Here is a 24,384-nt window from a genome sequence, read left to right as displayed (position 1 = left end):
GCATCTTTTAATTCAATAGCTCCTGTATTAAATAAAATAAAACTAATATTAATATGTACCATGTCTAAAAGATTGTTTATTTATTAGGTTTTCCTCATGGACAAAATAAAATAAAATATTCTAATTATTGAGTGACATAAAATGTATTTGATGGGTTTTTTGTCATTTAAATTCCTACCAACACTCAAATGTAAATTCAGTCATTTTGCAGTCATCTCATTGTTGAGAAAAAACAGCCAGAATAATTTAAAGTTTATTAATTATTTTAAAAAGTGACTGGTACTTTTTTTTTAAAGATTTATTTTTTATTATTTTTTTATTGGAAAGGCGGATATACAGAGAGGAGAGACAGAGAGGAAGATCTTCCTTCCGATGATTCACTCCCCAAGTGAGCGCAAAGGCCAATGCTATGCCAATCCGAAGCCAGGAGCCTCTTCTGGGTCTCCCACGTGGGTGCAGGGTCCCAAAGCTTTGGGCCGTCCTCGACTGGTTTCCCAGGCCACAGGCAGGGAGCTGGAAGGGAAGCAGGGCTGCTGGGATTAGAACCGGTGCCCATATGGGATCCTGGGCATGCAAGGCGAGGAGGACCTTAACCACTGCGCCACCACGCCAGGCCCAAAGTGACTGGTACTTTTAAAAGAAGTTTTAAGCATTATGTTTTAAATGGTTAGCATTTAGGGACATGTCATTTGGTCATGTTTGCTGTTTCTCCACTTCTAACCAGGTACTTAAGCAGCAGAAGTGGATGTGTGAGCTGGAACCATTTTCCAACCCTGGCATGTTTTTATCTATATTGTGCATAATGCTGGTGATATATAAAATTGAGTTATCCTTCAGGAGATCTGTGATAAACATGGTGCATTTGTGATGGTATTATTTATGCCATCTAAGTAGGTAACCTAACATCTCTAAATTTCAGTTATATCATGTGTAAAATTAGCAAGTTATGGTGTTTTTGTTGGTCTGTATTATAGCATAGTATTATAATATACTGGTGAAAGATTAGAGAATTGAAAAGAGTATTTCTTTCAACAAATAATCTTTTTGTTGTGTAAAATGGGTAAGTTAATAAGCCTGTATCTGAAACTTTTAAATTACTTTTAAATGAATAATTTAAATGGGATTATAGTAAAGGCCAGCCCCTGCACATTTTAGATTTTTTTTATGATGGCACTAATTTTCACTACACCACTGAATATATATGCTATTTTGATTACTTGGGTCCGTTTCAGAAATTATCACTTGATCATATTTCATATGACAGATATTAGCCATATAGGTTAGGGATACAATGTAGGGGTTACTCAGCTTTGTTGTGTATAAGTTAAAGTCAAATACTCAAAGCCAGATGAAGTCGCTGGTGGGTACCCATCTAGACACAGTTTACCCACTGTGATCCAGAAATTAGCCAGAACTTGTTTTGTATGACTTCTGCCTGCAGTATCCCATTACTAACATCAAGGCACTGTGGTATTTGGATTTTGAGGAATCTGTATCACCTCTAACATTTTGTGCTGTCTAACCTTGCTTCAAGTAGTACTCAAAGCATCTTTTTAGTAACCTTTTAAAGTAAATATTCAGAATGTAAATATGCATACCTTCAAGGATATGTGTGAATTAATTTAGGGATTATTTCATGCTGTTTTTAAAAAAATACTACTTAGTTGAAAGAGTTATTTAAAAAGGAAGAGTGGAAGATGGGAGAGAGAAATGAAAGGAATGGGACAGAGAGAGGGGTCGGTATTGAGATCTTCTGTCCACAGATTCTGTCTCCAAATGACCTCAATGGCTGGGGCTGTACAGTCTAAAGCTGAGAGCCCAGAGCTTCTCCCAGGTCTGCCACCTGGGGAAAGGGGCCCAACTGCTTGGCACAACTTTCTGCAGCTTACCCAGGTGCACTGGCAGGGAGTTGAATCAGAACTGGTGCAGCTGGAGCTGGAGCTGGAGCTGTTTCTTGAACTTTTGCCCATTTGGGATGATAGGGCCACAATAGGAGGCTTAATTTGCTGTGCCATAATGCCAGCCTCCTCATCTGCACCCCTCTTTTTGGGGGGATAGTTTTCAGAATGTTTCGGAGTCCTGTGTTCTGTGGACATAGCCGTTTGTTTAAGTAATAGGAGCTGGATTTGAAAATTAGATCAAGTCTGAGGACTGAGCAGCACAGGAATTTCCATAGGTCAGCTGCACTTCACCATTCTTCCTCTGTTCATTCTTAGAAGCAAAATAAAAACATAAATACCCATTAGTAAGTTGTACCACCTGTTTGCCCTTCAGTATGTAATTAATCATCTTTATAGCCTTTTGTTGGCCAATTGCCCTGCTAACTTCTCCAAGCTTTTTTTTGTTTGCCAAATTATGTTAATTTTGGCTCTTAGATTGTCACAGGGACTCATTGTCACCTGGCCTCTGTTACTTTAGGCGCCCATCATTTCATGGTGGTGAACAAAGCTGGCTCTCTTTTTCAACTCTGGTCCTAGAAGGAAGGCAACACATAGTAGTTGCCTTCATGATGCTTCAGTTGCCTTCATGATGCCTTCCTAATGCGTTGTAAAAGGGTGTCTACTCTAGATACTCATGGAATATAGCCATTTGGTGGTTCTTTCTGCCTTGTACACTATATGCAGCATATTCCACCTTTAGGCTTTGGTTTCTTTCCTTTCTGAGAGCATCTCAAGCATTAATAGTCCATTTTTGTTTTGGCAGTTGCTTTTTGCTGCCTTCTGAGAGTTACTCCAAAAAATTTGCCCACTCTCCTACAGTCCTCGGTATGGTATTATATCTTTTATTATACTGAAGTTATGTATCAGAACAATGACCAGATAACAGCAAAATCCAATTATAGTTATGCTCTCATGTGTCCTTCTAGTCAGTAAATACTAGTTAATACTTGCAGCTGCTTCATGTTTGCAATTCATTTCTTCCCTTTCATGCCCATAAATGGTTATCTTATTGCTTATCCAGTTAATCTGGAGATATGAAGTCATGGTAGGTTATGACGTTTACAGCTGTTGTTTCAGAGAGAGAGAAATTCTACATTGTCCTCTTGTGTGGCACAAGTGTAATTATTATTAGAGTGAGTGTGGAACCAACATCATCAGGAGCACGCATGTAGATAGTCCTTTGCCATACTTCAGGGCTCTAAGTGATCCCAGCCATGGTCTGTGCATTTGCATACAGCACAGCTGAGCAATGCTTCTGCCCTGGAGCTCTGCAACAGGTCTTTAGCCTGGTGCTCCTCCTTGTTGGCTCTTCATTCTGTCAGAGCTAGAATATAAAATGTTAGGAAATAGACATTGAGATTCTTGCACTTAGCCAATGGTGTCTTCTTCATGGTCGTCAGTCTCTCACTATTCCTTTGCAAGTATCAATACAACGTAACACTAAGTCATCAGTCAACTACAGTGTCTTGGAGATATTTCCCTCCCATCTTTCAAATACTTAAATTACTGTGCCAACAAGATATTTTCTTGTATTTTTTTTTTCTGGCACCACTGATGAAACCATTAGCAATGTAAACTAACGCTAGGAACTGTCTGTACTCCACCTGTCAATGTCGCTACTGGCCGCTTTGCCTGCCGAAGAATGTCCCAGTTCCCAAACTCTTACTTTATTTCCTATTTACGTACTCTGAGGGTCTAAAGTCTCAGAGAAGCAGACACCAAGATGGGATTAAACAAGCAGCAACAGTATCAGGAGAAAACTCCTAAGACAGAGTGGTGGGAGAGAGAGGGGAGATGGTGGCAGACATTTCAGACCAGAGTGCTGCTCTGCCTTTGTAAACAGGAATAGTTTTAAGTAAAGGAAGGTTGAGTGAAAGACTGTGAGTGTAGAGTGGTTCCGAGGAGCTTTACTGGAGTCAATGGTGTGTATTCCAGAATCCTTGCATCTCCCAGGGAGCTCTTCGCTTTAGCTTCTCTGTCTTGATCTGTTACCGCAGAGGAACGCCCTGGGAGAAATGTGCACACAGCATGATGGGTTTCAGAGTCCACTGATCAGTTATACTTTCTGTAGGCAAAGATTGGAGAGATTCATTTTAATGAGTGGTACAATAGATTTATCTGTTGTGTGGGGGCTTGTAGACTAACCTTTAAAAGTATATGAATATTGTAACTTTTTTAAAAGCTGTTTTTTGTATGTTTTAGGGCATGTGTGTCAGGGGAAGATGTAAAATCTTATTAATATTTGTAAGCCTCATTTTCTGTATTTTATATAGTTGCTAATTAAATGTTTACTCAAGAGGCAGAGAGACAAAGAGATAGAGATGGAGACAAAGAAAAAAAATTCTCATTCACTGATTTATTCCACATCTGCCTGCAAAAGCCAGGCCTGAGCCGACCGAACCTAGCTTTCCCAGATGGGTGATGGGGACCCACTTGCTTGTGCTTCCCACAAATGAGCAGAAGCAGGAAGCTGAAACCGGGAACACAGCCAGATAATGAACCCCGACTCAGTGATAAGGGGTATGGGTATCCAGTGTCTTTCCTACAGACATCACCCATCTCAGTTTTATTTAGAAGCTTACTCTGTTTTTCAAATTAATTAGAGTTTTTCCAAATACTAATACTGTACAATTTTTCCTCTGCCTTTCTCTTTACTGTGAACTTTACTAAATCCTTATATTTCTTTTTTCTTGATAAATTCTACCAGAGCCTTGACAGTGTTAGCAGCTATTTCAAATCCTAGGCTTTAGGATTCCCTGCAGTTGGTTTATTGTATTGTAATTCATTCTAGTCGGTTTCTATTTCTACTTTTTTGTAGTTCCTCTGTGATTTATTTCTAGTAGTCTTCATTTGAAAATGTTTCCTAGTTTGTTGATTACAGACATGTGTTTTTAAAAATATGTATATATAGCATAGCTTTAAAATACATTCTAAAGACCCTAGTATGTGATATACTGGTAAAAATAATGCTTGTTTTTTTTCAATTTTTGGACAATCTTTAGATGAATGAATTTGTTATTCAGTTATTAGTAAAATTCATCAATGATTTGCTGTACTGCTTGTATCTTTTATATTTCATAAGTTTAAGAGAAAATTCAATAAGTGAATACACAGATTTTGAGCCAACTCGTTAATCTGGATGTGAGAAGAGACTGCAATGACAGTGATCAGAATGCAGCGTAGTTGTAACAGGTTCAACACTGTGGATGTTTGATACTGGGAAAAACTTTGTTGTTCTGGGTTGCCTGTAAATTTGAGGATATTTAGCAACATCCCGGTAGATGTATGCCAAATGGTGACTACCAAAGTGTCCCGAGTCATTGCCTAACTTCGCTAGTTGGGAGAACACTTTTGAGAAGAGCTGCTGAACTAGATGGAACCATCAAGGTCTCCTCCAATATGTAAACAGGGTCTGCATGTGGCGCACTGTTTCAGACTGACCCAGGAGAGCAGTAGCACCAACCGATGAAAGAATGTTTCCAAAATGTGACCTAAAAACAGAATACATTGACTTAGGAGTCAGCCACTATGTATATTTAATTAGGTAATAAATCACTGTCCAAGTTATAGAGCATATATTTTTTTCTCTGAGTATATTTTTTTAGTGACAAGATGTTCTAATATTTGCAGGTCTAAAGATACAGATTTGGAAATTATTGTAATTGCAGTCATGGTTGAAATCATGAGAATAGCTTTGTCTGTGAACAGGAAAGAAAGAGTGCAGTTCTGTGACCTGAATTTTCAAGAATCCCCAATGTTAAAGTTAGGCAGATGGAATAGGACCTGACTTCCTTGACTGTGTACTATTGGGTCATGAGGATGAAGGAAAACCAACAGGGTAAAAAGAAAACTCAGTGTGAGCTTCACAGTAAAACCTCAGAGTGAGAGCGTTTCAAGTAATGAATCATTGGTCTTGTGAATTGATAAGTGGAAGTTGGCTGATAAAGACTAGCCTATTTAATTTTTAGAAAGTTATAGTTATCTTCAGCTAAAATAGTCTCAGGATGGTATTCTTCAAAAATGTGATATGTTAATGTGAATATTAATATTTTGTTAGTATACAAGCCAGAGAACAGGGAATTAAGTTATGAGAAAATTGATATGGAGTATATTGATCACTTGTCTAAACAACTAGAGAAGCTGTACAGTTTATAAGTGTACACTGTTTTTCTACTTTAAGGGAATATGGGGCTTACCTACTTAAAAATTTGAAAATCAGAAATAAGGAACTTGATAATATTAACAGGAAAATTAATCATGTGATTGATAAAACACGTCAGTGGTTGCGCAGATTAAAATCATTGACTTGAAAAAAATCTGTAGAAACTATTGGGGCATGAATGCAGTAACACAACATGTATGAAATGATGCACAAACTCAGAGCTCCTAACAGATGCGGAATACACAGCCTGAGAATAAATTAAGTGTATTTAAATTTTGGTTCGACTATAAGCAATTGACTTTAAACTGTGCATTGGATTCTTCTGTTCTGACCTAAGGATATATCTTATCTGAAGTATTTCTATAAAGCAAATTCAGTCATTAATGGGAAGGCTATAGGACAGCATCTGAATTGCGTTGAATTGGATGAGTCAGTGTTTAGAATGGCCATCGTTGATATTGATTCTAAGGTCTTCTGCTTAACAGGAGGCAGTGGCAATAAGAAAAAACACATTGAGGACTTATTTTAAACAAATGAAGCTTGTCAAAAATTGCCTTTTTGTGATTCAAGTGACAACTACAGTGATTAGTAACATTGAGGACTAGGTCTTTTTTTTTTATTACTTAATAATGGCTAGTGACCAGTAAATTTGTATAGTATTGAAGTCTGTTCATGGCAGAATCCATGCTTACAGCACAATAAAATTGGAAATGAACTATAATATAGGACTGGGATTAATCCATCAGATATACTCATGTTTCTGTTACTGTGACTTAAGTCAGTCTCAATTTCTGCTAACAAAATACCATGTATTACCCTAGCATATGATCTTCAATTTAATATATTAAGCTGCATTTTAACTAATCTGTATCTTAATTAAAGCATTAGTATACACTTTGTTTCTCAACATCAGCCATAGTGAAGTTTTGGTGTGATGATTCTTTATTTATAGGATGCTCAGCAGTGTTGTTGACTGTGCCCTACAGGCGTGAGTCACACCCCTCCTCTAATCATACCATTTAAAAATGATTGTAGATGTTGATAAATGAAACCCAGGAGAGGGCAAAAATCACTTTAGGTTGAGAAGCACTGGAAAATTCCCACGACTAGTAGATGCTGTCATAATAATAAAAGGAATGAACATGTGTAACATTTGAATTTATAAAATTACCATGTTTTATGAATCATAATAGCAGTTTTAAAGAGATTTTGGTTGCTTTGTAAGAGCAATGAAGTTGTAAATTTATGTTTTTTGACATTAAAGTGCAAACGTACACCATATTCTGTATCAAGGAATATGAATTTTTTTCAAACTGTGAACTTTTATTTCACGTAGAAAGTATTATAAATCTATATGTATCATGTTTCAATTCTTTACTGAGTGATGAAATCTACATAATTTTTACTTTGATGTGTTTTTAAAGTTTGATTCTATATTTCAAATATGTTTGTTATTTAATTTGTTTTTGTTTTATTTTCCAGTTGTTTTTTATCTTTATTACTGGTGGCTGCTGTGGTATGGAAGATTAAACAAACATGTTGGGCTTCTCGACGGAGAGAGGTATTGATGTTATTTAATATTTATTTGAAGCAAGTATGATTTTTTTTATCAAGTTTTTTTAAATGCATATTTAAAAATCAACTTTTCCTATTAATATTGAACAAAGCCATCAGACTTTTGTAAAATTTTAGAGCAAACTTTATCATTTTATTTTGATTAGTATCAGGAATACTGATCAGTTACAAAATTTGTAAAAAAATTAGAATTTGTAGTGAATGCAAATATTTAATATCTTGCAAAACTTATTTCTAATAATATCTAAGTATTTAGTTTTGTATGAAGCATTTGCATAAATGCCTGTTGCAGTTTACAAAAAAATTCAAGCAAGGAATTTTTATTTTTGAAAAAATTTTATCAACTCTAAATTTGTTGTAACACTTATTTTTTGGTAATGAATTGTTTCCATTTGTTGACTATCAGTTATTTATTCCCTTGAAAAGTGAAATATATTTAAATAGCACATCAATTGAATAGATTTCTATAACAATTAATTATGTAACTATCTTATCCGGACATTGATAAAAACTAATATTCTTACAAAATATCAATTGATGACAACATCAAATAAACATATTTGCTTCATTTTGTATATATCACAAATACATTAGTAACTAACAACAGCAATGAAACACAGTAATCATTGTAGCAAAGTTTCCACATATATTATGTTATAGTTCATTCATAGAAAAAAAACTTTATTCATATTCAAGTAGTATTAGTATGCTAGATTTTTAATTTTTAATTCATTACCTAATACATTTCTATCTGTATAAATATTCATATTAAAATATGTTGAAATATTTAAAATAAGGCAGACTATCTTAGGTTCAGGACTAATGAATGGCATGCTTGTCTCAATTATTCTGTCTTTTAGCACTTACCAAAGCTAAGTGCCGCACTGTATTTTTAAACTTGAGCACCTCCGATGAGTCGTGCAGCCTAGTCCTCTCCACCTCTCTGTCTGAATATGAACAGTGAAATATCTATGTAATTTTGCAAGAGATAGTCCTAAGGGGAAAAAAGTGTCATGGAGAAAGTACTCTAAATATAAGTATGTAAATATTTGATGAAACATGAATTTATGTGGAGGTAAACACACTTCTGGTTGTCTTTGGTGATCTGTTTAATCAGAATTAAACATTCATATGGAAGGAACTGTCTCTCGGCAGGCAGTGAATGGGTCTTCCATATGGAAGTGACTGGCAAATCATTACAAGAAGCTGGGGTCCATCAAGGAGTGAACACTCCCAGTACGTGGTCCTGGGCACTATTTAGACATCTAATCTCCAATGTTTACAAATGCAACTCTACTAAATATAGTGCAGTGAGATCAACATATAAATCTGCCACAGACTGGCATCTGAATGGGGTGGGTTGAATTTCTTTGTCTCTTGAGAAGCGAAGTTTGTTCATCCCATCCCAGTGTGGAAGCTAGAGAACCCTGCAGTCAACACAGTGCAGGCATTTCCTGTGTGGAAAACCCTGTAAAACTAGATCATCCACACTTCTCAAAGCTACACACTGATTTTATTATTATTATTGGAAAATTATTTCTCAGTTTAGCATTATGAGCCACAGAAAGTTTTACCCCAGGTAATTATAGTTTGTATGATATTGTACTTACTGTCTTTATGTGAGTAGAGGCAAAAATGTATTTTTATGTGTTCCTGTTTTTATTCAGTTTTAATCATTAGATTAAATATGACATTCCCACTAGCAAAGGATCCCAGTACTTATCTATGTGGGGTGTGATTTCCACTTTGAAAAACATCAAAACTTCATGCTGCCTATGTGGAATGAAAAATTACCTGTATAGTTCATGAAAATAACTTAAATGAATTTTTCTTACAATGTTTAATTTTGTTACAGTTGTATTAGGAAATTTTCTGTGTATGAAGATTGAGCAAAATAAAAATAATCTTTGGACATTTAAAAATATATGGTATTGGGCCTGGTGTGGTAGCCTAGTGGGTAAAGTCTGCACCTTGCACGCACTGGGATCCCATATGGACGCCGGTGCTAGTCACAGTGGTCCCGCTTTCCATCCAGCTGCCCGCTGTGGCCTGGGAAAAGAGTCAAGGACAGCCCAAAGCATTGGAACCCTGCCCCCGCGTGGGAGACTCAGAGGAGGCTCCGGGCTCCTGGCTTCAGATTGGCTCAGCTCTGACTGTTGTGACCATTTGGGGAGTGAATCATTGGATGGAAGATCTTCCTCTCTCTCTCTCTCTCTCCTCCTCTCTATATAACTGATTTTGCAATAAAAATAAATACATCTTTAAAAATATATATGGTATTACTTCAGCTAGGCATATTGCTTTCAAATAGTTGAAGCTTTGGTTTCTCATAAACATATTTTATGTTACAATTTTAATATCAAAGGTTTATTATTAATATTATGTTTTTAAAAAAGATTTATTTTTATTGGAAAGTCAGATATGCAGATAGGAGGAGAGACAGAGAGGAAAATCTTCTGTTAGATGATTGACTCCCCAAATGGCCGTAGTATCCGGAGCTAAGCTGATCCGAAGCCAGGAGCTAGGAGCCTCGTCTGGGTCTCCAATGCAGGTGCTGGATCCCAGGTGTTTGGGCCGTCCTCAATTGCTTTCTCAACCACAAGCAGGGAGCTGGATGGGAAGCGGGGCTACCGGGATTAGAACCTGCGCCTATATAGGATCCCGGTTAGCTGCTAGGCAATCTCCACTAGGCCCTAATGTTATGCTTTTTGACTAATTCCTCTGAGAATGCCAGGGCTCTGCAAAGCAACCTCCATCCCCACAAAGAAAAAATGAAGCTACATTGGATTTCAATTTTGCAATTAAACGTGATACACCACTATCAAATTCATTTCTATGGTAACCCTATTATGAAGATAAAAGCTTCCTTTTGGGCTGTGTTCATGAATGGAAGTGTTAAGTGGATATTGATCAGTGACAATTTTGTATGTTAGAGGGATGAATTTGTTTATATGGCCTCTTCATGTTACAAGATACTGAAAACAATTAGCTTCCATGACAAATTCAGTTTTAGTTGTCCTTTGCGATACTAAAATGTTTGAAAGCACATAATGTATATTACAAGGAATTGCTTGAGATATTTTCATGCTTAATTTTTACCTTGGGTTTTAATGTGTATTAGCAATTATAAGATCAAGATATTATGATGATTGCTTGAACTAAGTTAATCATATAATTGTTATCCAACTGTGAGAACATTATGCATATGTTATTAACTACAAGGATTTTTTTTGAAATATTTATTCCCATACTTTTGGAGTGATTTAATTGTAATTTATATCTGTGTCAGTTTGACCAAAAAAATCTATAGACAATAGGTTTTAGGAAAACACAGGATTACTATTATCTTTTAAAGGTTTACTTATCCTTATTAGGAAGGCAGATATACAGACAAAAGGGGAGTCAGGGAGAACAGTCTGCTACTCGTGGGTTCACTCCCCAAATGGCCGTGAAGGCTGGAGCTGAGCGATCCAAGGCCAGGAGCCAGGAGCTTCTTTTGCGTCTCCCACATGGGTGCAGGGACCTGAAGCACTTGGGCATCCTTCACTGCTTCCTCAGGTCACAAGCAGGCTGCTGTGTGGGAAGAGGAGCAGCAAGGTATGAACCTGTGCCAGTATGAGAGGCCCGCGTCTAGGGGTGGAAGATGAGCTAGTTAGGTCGTCATGCTGATCCCAGATAGGTTTGTTTTGTATCTGTTTTGTTCCTAGTGAATATGTGTGTTTGAGTAACCACTACTTTCATATGCCTGCAATTTTGCCTTCTTCAATTGTTCTTTTAAACTTAGTTGCTTAAAATTTTCAAAATATATTAATAGAAAATTTCATCATGTTTTAATCTTTCATGCGTATTATCCTTATGTTTAAAAATCAATATAAGACGTGCCTTGGAGAAAAGTAGTGATTCAAGTTGTGTCCGTGATGTCCTATTTCCTTAAATGTTTCATAATTTTGAAGCATAAAACCAAGATTTGAGCTTATGATTTCAAGTTACAGTTTGAGTTTAAAATATGAAAGTAATAACCACTTCAGGAGCATGGCTTTGAGTAACAAACTACTGTCTAGAGGCCAATGTATTAGTCAGTTCTTTCTTTATATATGTAATTGTTTTATGGCCATAAAGGTGACAAGAAATAATAATATAATTAAATTATACTTTATTAATAATATTTCATGTGAATAATTTATATTATTCTCTGAGGTGCTAAGTTTCTGGCAAATATGTTCTTCCCTAAATGTTATTAATGCAGTGCAGCCAGGTTTTACAAATTGAGCTAGTCAAAATGGGTAAGACACTAAACTTATTTACAAAGGGGAATTGAGTACAGGGAGAAGATAGTAATTAAAAAATATTATTTCTTATTGAGAAATTAAAACTTATTGATTATATGGTTGACTTTAGTTGTTCTAGAATTTCTTGGTACTTCTAAGTCGTTTTCAAATGTTTCAGATGTTTTTAAAAATCATTGTTACATATGTTTAAACATTACATGCTGCATGTGTTCCGTAGGTAATGTTCTCAGAAGAGAGCCCTCTTTCCTGCTTGCTTCCTGCTTCCCTCCATCCCCATCCTTCCTTCTTTTTCTGTTTTTAATTTTGGGAAAGATGCCCATTCAATCCACTCTATAATCACAGTTTAAGTACCAGTAACTATAATATTCAACATGGAAAATTAGGAAAACTGCAGTTCCACTGGAATATGAATGAGGGGTAAAAGATGATAATCAAGTCAGAATATGTTCTTTGATTTTGTGTATTTTTGTTGTATGTAAAAGTGCTGTATATTGGAGAAAATGCATTTTTCTTGTTGGGACTGACCTATTCCACTAAGCAGGACGGTTTCCAGTTGTGTCTACTTTGTCCTGAAAGACAAGATTCTTGGCAGAATAGTGTTCTAAGTATCCACTTTGTGTATCCAGTCATCAGTTTGTAGATATCTAGGTTGACTGCATATCTTAACTATTGTGAATTGAGTTGCAATAGCCAGAGGGGTCATACGTTGATTTCATTTTGTTTGGGTTAATTCCCAGTAGGGGGTGACTGTTTCACAGGAAAGATCTAATCCAGATTTCGGAGGAATCTCCATACATTGTTCCATCGTGATTGTGCTAGTCAAAATTCCCACCAGAAGTGTACTAGGGGGGCCTTTTCTCCAGAACCTCACCTGCATTTATTAATGTTTCATTTGGAGCTATTAGCATTCCTAATTGGGTTGAGATGAAACCTCACTCTGTGTGTGTGTGTTTGTGTGTGTGTGTGTGTGTTATGTTTCTTTATCTAATGGCTAGTGATGCTGAACATATTTTTTAATTTAATTTTTTTTATTTTAAAGTCAGATATATAGAGAGGAGGAGAGACAGAGAGGAAAATCTTCTGTCCATTTATTCACTCCTTAAGCAGCTGCAACAGCTAGAGCTGTGCAAAACTGAGCCAGGAACCCAGAGCCTCTTCTGGGTCTCCCACATGTGTGCAGGCTACCAAGGCTTTGGGCTGTTCTTTTCTGCTTTCCCAGGCCACAAGCAGGGGGCTGGTTGGCAAGCGGAGCAGCCGGGATTAGAACCAACACTCATAAGGGATCCCATGCTTCAACCCCTAGGTCACTGCACTGAACTTTAAATTCCCGATGCTGAACATCTTAAATGTGTCTGTTGGCCATATGTATTTGCACATTTCTTAACCAGGTTGTTTTGTTGTTGAGTTTCTTGAGTTCTTCATTGAGCATGTATCCTCGATCAGTTGCATAGTTTATAAGTAATCTCTTCAATTTTGTCTGTTGCTTCTTCACTTTTCAGTGTTTCCTGTTAGCTTGGCTATTCTGCTTTATAAGGGCAAGTTACAGGGAATTGTATTTTATATACAAAGTGCTTTTAAATGTGAAATCTAATTAAAATACAGTATTCTTTGGGACAGTTGTGTAGTAATTGATTACTACTGATATAAGGAAGTTACATGGAAATTTCTGGACTACTGTAGGTTATTAATCAGTTGAAGCAAGTGAAACTGTCAGAGTACTTAGAGGTTGCATTTTTTCTTAAATGTATTATATGTGGAAATAATGCTGCTTTTACTGCATTGTGTTGAGTAGCTTATTTTAAGCTAATGTATGCATTGCTAGAGTAAGATATACTGAGGCAAGTGAGACTGATTGTGTCTGAAGGTATTTTTTCCCAGACACAATCCCCAGGAGATTGCCCAATAAATTGTTGGCATCAACACATTGATAATCAACTAATGATGCATTCATTGGTGAATCATACATTCATTCCTGGAAACTGCAACCCAGTGTGATGGAAGAGGTGGTAAATGCCGAGCCAGGCAGTACCAAAAGTACTTCTCAAAAACCTTCTGTTTGCTTACCTTGCATTGCTTAGCAACTGCTCAGTATTAGGCAAACAAGTTTGTTGCTTTTAGTTTTAAAACTGACAATTTCATAGTTTTTAGAAGAAGGTTAAAATATATAACCTTGTGGTGATTTGAAACTTATTTGATTAGGCATTATTATCTAGACCATTAATATCCCAGAATTGTTTCATCACCTTAATACTGTATAAATTAAATCAAACACTTTTTTAGATTGCTGATCTTAAATATGAGCTTCTATATTTTAAGTATTAAGATATACTGGAATAACTTTTTAGATGAAAATGCATTTCATTTGTTCCTGTGAAAGTTAACTAGGATTAAGGTTTGCCTGTTGAAATTTGCTTTCCATTTAATTTTGCTGGAATCATATTAAGTAAAAGTATATATGAAATAATGTGTTAATGGATGTCATGTATATAAAAACTATTAAAAAATAAGAATTATTAAAATTCCCTGCATTTTCCCTGCATTTATTAAGTTTCTATCAATTTTCTATGTGAAATTTTTAACATATGCTGATTCAAATTTCATGCAAAGGTATACATTTTTGACCAATGGTTTGATGCATTTTTCTTTATTTTATTACCATTTACTCATTTGTTTCTGTATCCTTTTTTTTCCCTCTGTCCTAATTAGCCAATTGCCTGCTCATTACAGAACAAGTTGTATCTATCTCAATGGCATTTAGTTTAATTAAGATAATGAAAACCAATTAAAATTTCCAGAAAATGTTGGGGAGGAGAATAATGCATTTTACGTTATGATCGCAGTGTCTGTGACCTTGTTTTTTAACCTTTATAAAACCTTTGTAATCTTGCTACCTGATGAGTGAAATGTTTGGTGGCAGCTTGAGAATTAGCTTCCTTTATCTAGTTGCTGCTTTACTTAATATGCCTCATTGCTGTGCACAGAGTTACTTTTTATTTTTCTAAGGATAAATGTTTGTTGGATTTCAAATGAAGGTGACTTTGATACTGAAAGCTGGCAGTTAACGATAACAGTCGAATAACTTTTTATAAATGTGAGTACATAGAATCATGTCTGGCAGAGGTTATTGTCATACATAGCAAGTGGCCAGCACACTTTGTGCAGACTATTAAATTGTGATATGTGTCATTTCAGCTAGAGAAAAAAGAGGATATTGTAAGTCTTTTCTCAATATTGAAGTTCACAAGGGACAGAATACATTCTAATTTACTTTGTCTTTTTTATACCAAAAATTTAATATGGAGAGTAAACTTAATAATCTGAATAAAAGACTACTGAGAAAAAAAAGAGCACTTCAATTCAAGATAGGTTGTCCAATTACAAAAACTGTGTGCTGGCATTTTGTTTTATTAAAGATTTAAAAATACCACCCCCATCACTTTGATAGCAGTCTTACCAGTTAATATTAATTATAAAGCATAAACAGTCCTGTCTATAGGAACTAGATGTTACTGTAAATTTTTGTGTGAGAATTTAGAGTCTATACATAAAGCTGTCAGCAAATTCCAGAACAGGCAGTACTCTAGTCTTGTATTAGCAAGAATGTAATTTGGTGAGTGAAAAGCAGGTATAGACTCTTTTGAACAAGATTGTTTTGAAACAGACCTCACTTTGGATTTTCAGGCTTTGTTTTCATTTGATTTTGAAGTAAGTGATGCACTAACATCAAAATAGGAGCTAATTTTTATATGTTCAGAAATTCCACATCTATCCTTAATTTCCTTTTCCCTTTCACCTCTTACGCCATTAGGTAAACACTGGTTTCTTGCCTAACCTTTCAGATTTCCTGTGCGCGAGTTTCGGCAAGTGCAAATATGTAATCCTCTGATTGCTTGCACAAAGATAATATATTTCCAGATTTCATCAAATCTGAGAATCAAGCAGTACAATGCACAATGTATTTTCTGTACTTGGTAAGGGAGAAAAAACGTTAGCAATTAACCTGTGACATGATATTGATTATAAAGTGCATTGCAATGTCAGAGATACTAAAGTGTGAAAAATATCATATCTTGGAATTGAAGAAGTATGGTGTATACCTTTTACTACATATCACTGTTGTCATTTGACAATGTAACCGGGTATCTTTCCACCGCAGACTTTCTCTAATGCTATTTCTGAAGTGCATAGTGTTTAACAGGATGACTGTTTATTCATTTATTTAGCATCTGATAACAGACTCTCTATATTTTCAATCTTTGAAAATGTGTGCACAGTTCATTTAGTATGAGTACAGGTGTATTTAATAGCATAAATCTTTATTGATGATATGATCAAGTCTATTTTTGTATGTTTGAGGGATCTTTTTCTGTGAATCTTTCATGTCAGATGTCTATTTATCCATTAGAATGTTGATGTTTTTATAGTATTGATTTTTTTTAAAAAAAATTTATCTAGACAGCCTCTTTTCTTAGTAGGATTAGCCTGTTGTGTGGCGTGAGTTAAAAGTACTTTTCCAGTTTGCCCTTTCATTTTTCATTTACTCTTTAAGAACAATGACTTTGTTCTTGCTGCCGCACCAAATTGCCAATAATTGTGATGTGTAGTTTGCAGTTTGTGGTCTGGGAGATCTGACATAGGATGCTGGTGTGTTTGGTGTGTTTTAGGGCCTGTGTTCTTGGCTCACAGATGGTACCCTCTAGCAATGTCTTATGGAAGGGAGTATGTAGCTCCCTGAAATCTCATTTATGGAGAGGACACTGTCCAAACCTTGAGGTCTCTTGACTGCATCATCTAATCTCCCCCAAGGATCCCCGTCTGAGCACCATCACCTAGGAGTTCAGATTGCAACTCATGGAGTTGAGGTGGAGGAGGCCCACAGTTGGACCAAAGCAAACATATAGATAATGTTAATATGGGCAGCTTTCTGATGCTTCCTTTTGTGGCTTCTCAAATTTGAAATTGAGTTTCCTATCGGTTCCTGCTAGGAACCTAGCCACCCTATATTACGAATCAGGAAGAGACAAGCATTGCTGGACAATGACTTTTCATCTCTTGGTTGGGCCTTCTGATGACATGGTGTTGAGATGTTCTGGACCTCATAGTCCTATGAGCTTTTACTTGATCCTTCAGTGGGTTGCAGCCAACCTAGCACCCAAGCTGACACTGCATGAGGCAGCACTTGCTAGTTTAACATATAGAATATTTTAGAGGAATGTAATATTACTTTAAGCCACAAAATTGTTTCACAGAATAACTTAAAATGTTAAAAAAAAAAAAAAAACCACTGCTTGTTTGCTCATGTTGTGGCAGGGTTTGTAGAGAGAGCTCATCTCTGCTCCAAATGACATGAGCTGGCACAGCTTCAGTGAGGTGAGACAGTCTCTAAGGCTGCCACACTTGCAGGCTGGCGCTTGGCCCAGGGTTTAGCTGGGGCTGTACGCTCACATCTTCAGTTTTTCTACCTGCAAGCACAGCTGTGTGACTGCTAGTTTTTCTTACTGGCAGCTGAGCTTGAAGAGGAGGTAAGTGTAAATGTTAGTCTTCTCAAATCTTGGCCTGCACGTTTCATAGACTCGCCCCCACTGTATTGTAAGGGGCACGGTAGTGTTAGCTCAGATGTAAAGTTGTGAAAAAATAGATTGTGCTCCCTATTCATGGAAACAGGGATGCATCATTTTTTACTATCTTTAATGGTTAAATGTTTGATTCAGCTTTTTCCCAGATGAGGTATCAGGTTGTTGCAACACAATTTACTGGGCAACTTTCTTTACCCCTGTTGTTGTTTACATGATCTTATCACTACATCCTAAATTCCTGTGTTTTTCTGGCCTTTGTCGTATGCTCTATGATTTCTTTGGCTGTGTAACGCCATCACGTCGGCGTGAATATTGAGGTCTTACAATATTTTTTTCCATCAAGTTAACTTACTATTTGACATAATTATAAATTAAGGTGTACTTATTTTTTCTAAAAATATTTTATAATAAATTTACAGAAAAATAGATTGTTGATATACTTATTGGTACAATTAGTACTAAAATATCTTTTTTTTGAAATGTTGGCTCTGTGATTTTGAGTTTCCTATTCATATCACCTCAATGCCTATTCTTAATTATAAAATAATATAAAATTATATTATTTATAAAGTAATACAATGATACACTTAAGAGAGACCATTCTTTTAAAAATATTTATGCATGTATTCGAAAGAAAGACAGACTTAGATGTAGCGCAAGATCTTTAGTCTACTGGTTTGCTCCCCAGGTGGCTGCAGTGGCCAGCAGTGAATAATGCTGAAGCTGAGTTTCATTCATCATGTGAGTGGCAGGTAGTGGCTTGGGGACAGATTGGAGAGACTTGCATTACTAATGAAATGGAGCACCTCTCTGGAAAAGTTCATCAGTTTTTAATATGTTAAATATAGAATTGCTACTCGACCCAGCAATTTTGATTCTATGTGTCCTCTCAAGAAATGAAACTCCTGGTCCACCTAAATATGTGTATGTGAATATTATCAGCAGCATTATTCACAATTGCCAAAAACTTGGAAATAATCCAAATTTGCATCTACAAGATGAGGGATAAACTAGGTGGAATAAGTAAATGAAGCCACACTCAAAATACCATATGTTTGTGATTCCATTTGTACAGAATATGAAAAGGAAAATACTGTGTGTAGGATGGACTGTTAATAGGTCAAAGTTAGGATGAGGACTGCTGTGCATGGCAAGACGCTGCTTTCTGGGGGGTCATGGAAATGTTATCAAGTCCGATTGAAGATAGTTGCACAGTCTCTACTGAAATTCATCGTATTGTATATTATGGTGACTTTAATAGTATATTTATTTCATTACAATAAAGAAATCAATGTAAAAGAAAACCAGATAATTCTAATCAGAGTTTGGGGAAGAAGTCTTAGGGAATTAAGAGCAGAACTAGAGCAAACTGGAAGTGACCTCAGAAATCACCTCAGAAATTACAGTGATTTGGAGCAGATGGGTGATAGTGTTTTTGAGACAGAAAATATAGATATAATGCCTGAGGATGAAAGATTGGCTTTCATCCTATGACTAGGGTTTTGCTTAAAGCAACTGGGTACATGGTAGTACCATAACCTGAAGTGATGAGAATATGAGAAAAAGTGTGATGAAAGAGTTACAGACTATTTGTCTTGATGAGTTTGAGATGCCTGAAAGATATTTGAGAAAGTTCATGTGGATAGTTGGAATTAAAAACAGTTGCGTTTGCAAGTTTGGGTTTCCAGGGGATACTCTCGAATGAATATCTAAATTTTAAAATTGATTAAATAAAATAATTTAAAAGCTAGGACTGGTTGAATGCTGAATACTATTTTCCTGTCTTTGTTTTATTGTTTATTGCGATTTGTTACAGTGCCCTTGTGGAGCTCATAACTCAGGAAACAATGGTGGGTACATATCAAATGCTCAATTCTACCACCAGGTGGCGGGACTTGACTAGAAGAAATCTCACCACGTTGATGGGTTGAGGGGAGGGCTAAGAGGTGGTGAAGGGGAAGCACAATTAAGAATGAGTGCACTTTTACTTGATGGAGAAATTGGTTGGGGCACAACTCTGACAGATGTGAAATTACCCATTGTTTTCAAAGTATTGAATAATAGATGTCAATGTGATTAAGAAGGAGTTGAAAGATGAATCTGAGATAATACTTCTGTGTTTGATAGAGAACTTGTGACAGGCAGCAATGAAATGGTGAAACAGACCCCCGTAAATATTGAAAACAGGAATTATTCAAGAAGTAGTTATCTCAGTTTATATAAAGGCATTATGTATATGTATATATAATATGTACATATCTGTATTATGAATACATACACATATTATATACACAAAAATGTTTATTCAAATGAATTGTATCAGTTACTGTGGCCTTATGTCAAGATATTGACTGGTACACCATTAATGATTGAGAATATTTAATATCAAATCTGTGATTTTTAACTTTTATGATAGATGTTTAGTCTAAATTCATTGCTGAAGGCATCATCATTTTCTTCTCAGTCACATTTAAGTCTCTTACTTAGGCAACCCATGCTGCTAGTTGATTCTGAATGTGGATTTCAATATTTTCAGATTGTGTAGACATGTTGTTGTAAGGCTGGATGGTTTGCTCAATTCTCTTATTGACATGTAGTTTTCTAAGAATGAGATTCTGAGAATAAGATTCGCAATTCTTTACCTCCTTACCTATTCACTTTACATATACCCTACTTTCCTTGTAAATAGCTAGAAGCATTTCTTAGTTAAAATAAATGCTAAAATCTCTAACCAAGGTAGGCATAAAAGGAACAATCCACAACATATTCAAAGCAATATATGAAAAACCCAACGCCAGCATCATACTGAATGGAGAAAAAATGGAACTTTTTCCACTGAGATCAGGAACAAGACAAAGGTGTCCGCTATCACCACTGCTATTCAACTTAGTGCTAGAGCTACTTGCAGAGACTGTGAGATAAGAAAAAAAGTCAAAGGGATTCAAGTCAAAAATGAAAAAGTCAAGCTTTCGCTGTTGGTAGATGACATGATCCTATACATCGAAGAACCAAGAGACTCAGTACAGAGACTACTGGAACTTATATGAGAGTTTGGTAGAGTGGCAGGGTACAAAATAAATGAAGAAAAATCAACAGCCATAGTGTATGCAAACAACCCCAAGATAGGAAAAGATCGAACCAGTAGGGTACCATTCAGAATAACAGAGGAGAAAATGAAGTATATAGGAATAAACCTAACTAAAAATGTAGGAGACCTCTTTGAAGAAAACTACAAAAAAAACCCTTAGAATTTGAGGAAGACCTCAAAAGATAGAGAAACATACCATGCTTTTGGATAGGCAAAATCAATATCATTAAAATGTCCATACTACCAAAAACAATATATACATTTAACACAATCCCAATCAAATTACCCAAAACATTCTTCATAGAACTGGAAAAAATGATACAAAGGTTCATCTGGAAACACAGAAAACCACAAATAGCTAGAACCATCCTGAAAAACAGGAAGTTAACAGAGGGGATCACAATTCCGGACCTCTGGACGTACGATAGGGGGTGGTTATCAAAACTGCCTGGTACTGGCACGAAGATAGAGAGGGGGATCAGTTGAGTAGAACAGAAGCACCAGAAGGGAATCCACACAGATACAGCCAAACAATCTTTGACAAAAAAAAAAAAGACGAATATCCAGGCAAATGGGAAGGTCTCTTCAATTAATGATCTTGGGACAACTGGTTGATAGCCTGCAGAAACAAGATAGACCCACATCTTTCTCCATACACTAAGATCAAATCTAAATGGATACAAGACCTAAACCTACATCCAGAAGCCTTCAGATTTTGGAAGAAAATCTTGGAAACACCATGCAAGATTTAGGTGTAGGCCCTGACTTCCTTAAAAAAAAAAAAAAAAAACCACCAAAGGCAATAAAAATCAAGACCAAAATAAACAAGTGGGACGACATCAAACTAAGAAGCTTCAGAACAGCAAAGGAAACAATCAACAAAGTAAAACAGCAACCTACAGAATTGGAGAAGATGTTTGCACACTACATAGGTGATAGGTGGCTCATCTCCAGAATATACAAAGATCTTCAGAACAACCAAAACATCAAACCACTCAAGAAATGGGCACGGGAAATGGGCAGACATTTCACAAAAGAACAAACCCAAATGGCAAACAAACATTTAAAAAAATGCTCAGGCTCTCTGGCAATAAGGGAAATCCAAATTAAGACATCAATGAGGTACCAGCTAACGCCAGTAAGAATGGCTCAGATACAAAAAACCACCACCAACACTTCAGTACTATAAACTGCTAAATATAAAAATGAAAATAGGCATGAGACAGCTGAATAGTACCCTATAACCATTTAAGATGGATAGCAGCCAGTTGTGTATAAACTGAAATTGAAATGTCAATGACGTAGTCACTGGGTGTGGTTAAGAATTTGCATTTTCCAACATATTGGTCACTCAATACCATGTCAATTAACTCCATAATGCTGTAAATTGTTGTTGATGTTATGTTGTGGCTTTTCATTGGAGAAGATGATATTCTGCCAGCTCTACTTTCAGTCCAGGATGGTCTCCCAAGGAAATGATTGAAATTATCTGGACAATGAGTGGTTGGACTCTATGCGTGGTTCATGCTCGCAATGAAGGAATCATGACTGGATATGAACTGACTACTGCAACAATGTGGAGGAATCCAATATGGGGGGAGGGCTTGGGGAAAGGTTGGGGGAAGCCCAGAGCCCATGAAACTGTGCCATAAAATGAACTAAAATATATATATAACATTTTGAAAAGTGGTTTAGATGGAGAATATGATAAATATTTATCTTTTTCCCACTTAGTCTTGAGCTTTAGAAAATAGGTTCTGTTAATGAACTGTTCTTTCAAGACATTTGTTTACTAAGCTGGAACTGGAATCTGAGCAATTATGTGGGCAGTAAAACCTTTAAAACAGAATGCATTGAATTAAGGATGCTCATGTTCATTGTCAGGGAAGCAGCAAATAGTGCCAGAATTCTGTTCTAACTAGGATTAAGTTGAAAAACAAACTCTATCTACATTGTTGCATTTATTATTTGAGTTTCTAAAATTTTAGTATTGTTGACATCTGGAGTATTTTCCAACTTGTTTTATAATGTGTTTTAGTCTCTTCTCATTGTTTATTACATAGCTATTCGCCATTCTGGTTAATGTTTTCTAAGTATTACAAACTTTTCTCTTTTTGCATACTAATGACAACAATTTGCAATAGCTACATTTTTGCAAATACTTTATATTTACATATTTGTATGTCATTTAAAACTTTGTAGCATGTGACCTGTATCCTCTAACTCCTTCCTTGTGTTTTGTCACTGCCACTGTACTTTCTACTTCTATGTATGTAATTCCTTTCAAGATGTACGTGGAAATCAGAATATGTACTATTTGTCTTTCTGTGTTTGATTTATTTTACTTAGAAAAACATCCTCCTGGTTCATCTATGTGTCCACAAGTGCTAATATTTCCTTTGTTTAGACCAAGTAGTCCACATTTTGTCTCTTTCTCTCCCCTTCTCCTTTTCTGTATTTCTTCCCTTTCTTTCCTCTCCATCTATAAATACCCACACATATATACACCAAAGGGTGCTTCATAAAAAAATCACAGAACATGAATTCATTTTGGAGCAAATATGAAAAAATGTTTTAGTTTGTTTTTTCTAATTGCATCTATTTGAATTCCTCTGTTCATTTTTTGTTCCGTTGCTATAATATTCAGCTTATGGCTTTTGTTTGGTACATTTGGCATCTTTTATATCTTGAATTTTTCATTAATGAAGTTTTTGTTGAATTGCTAAGTATACTTTTTTGTATTTTTTTCAGTTTTGCTACAGTCACATTAATATGGACATCATATTTTATTGAAGCAATTTTATAACTAAATATGAAATGGCATGCCATCTGCAAAAATTTTATTAACTTCTCTAGTAAGAGAAGCTGTGATATTTGCCTTTCTGGTTCTTGCTTATTTGATTTTGCATAATAAAATCTAGTTCCATCCATTTTGTTCCAGAAGTGAAGCTTTCATTCTTTTTGTTTTGTTTTGTCTGATTAATAATCCTCCATGGATCTATACCACATTTTAAAATGTAATTATCAGTTGATGGACATATAAGTTGATTCTATACCTTTGTTGTTTTGAATTGAGGTATAAGATGGAGTTACAGCTACATATTTTCACATTTAGATTTTATTTATTGATTTTTTTAGTGTATTTCCAGGAGTGATATTCTGGGTCAGATGGTGCATCTGTTTGTTTTCTGGGAATCCCCACACCGTTTTCTATATGGTTGTATCAATTTGTATTCCTATGAACAGTTATTAAACTAACCTTTTCTATGCAATCTTCCCAGCATTTTTAATAACATGTTGAGGCAATAAACAAAGTGGGAACATACAGTGTTGTCACCTTTATTAGTATTTCCTTTATTTTAAGGAATCTTAAGCATTTTTCACGTGTCTGCTGGCCATTTGTATTTTATTCTTTGAAAAATGTGTGTTCATACAGTTTGCATATTTCTTAACTGGATTTTTGTTGTTGTTGAGTTTCTTGGGCCCCTTATAGATGGTAATCCCTTCTTAGATGTGTAGTTTACAAATATTTCCCTCCTTATGCAGAAGAGTCTTAGCTTTATGTAATAACATGTATGTGTTTTCCCTTGTGTTGCCTTTGCTTCTGAGTTCTTACACAAGAAGTCTTTGATTAGGCCAATGTCTTGCACTATTTCCCTTGTGTTTTCCTATACTAATTTTATGATATCATGTCTTGTTTTCCATTTCTTGATGCGTTATGAGTTGGTTCTTGTGTATATTTCTAGGTAGGGAT

The 24,384-nt window shown here is 35.7% G+C and overlaps 1 protein-coding gene across 1 annotated transcript in view; it reads left to right on the top strand.

Moving 5' to 3' along the window:
- The window catches only part of ATRNL1 (attractin like 1), a 538,040-nt gene that overhangs the window by 233,026 nt on the left and 280,630 nt on the right, over positions 1 to 24,384 (top strand). The window contains exon 26 of the mRNA XM_040992049.1: positions 7,585 to 7,663. Within this exon, the coding sequence (XP_040847983.1) occupies positions 7,585 to 7,663 (79 nt within the window). The remainder of the gene's footprint in view (positions 1 to 7,584; positions 7,664 to 24,384) is intronic.

The sequence above is a fragment of the Ochotona curzoniae genome, unplaced genomic scaffold, assembly GCF_017591425.1.
Source record: "Ochotona curzoniae isolate NIBS_2020 unplaced genomic scaffold, NIBS_Ocur_1.0 contig_66, whole genome shotgun sequence".
Lineage (NCBI taxonomy): Eukaryota > Metazoa > Chordata > Mammalia > Lagomorpha > Ochotonidae > Ochotona > Ochotona curzoniae.
Note: the sequence above shows the minus strand (reverse complement) of the source record. Positions and strands in the feature narration are given on the sequence as shown.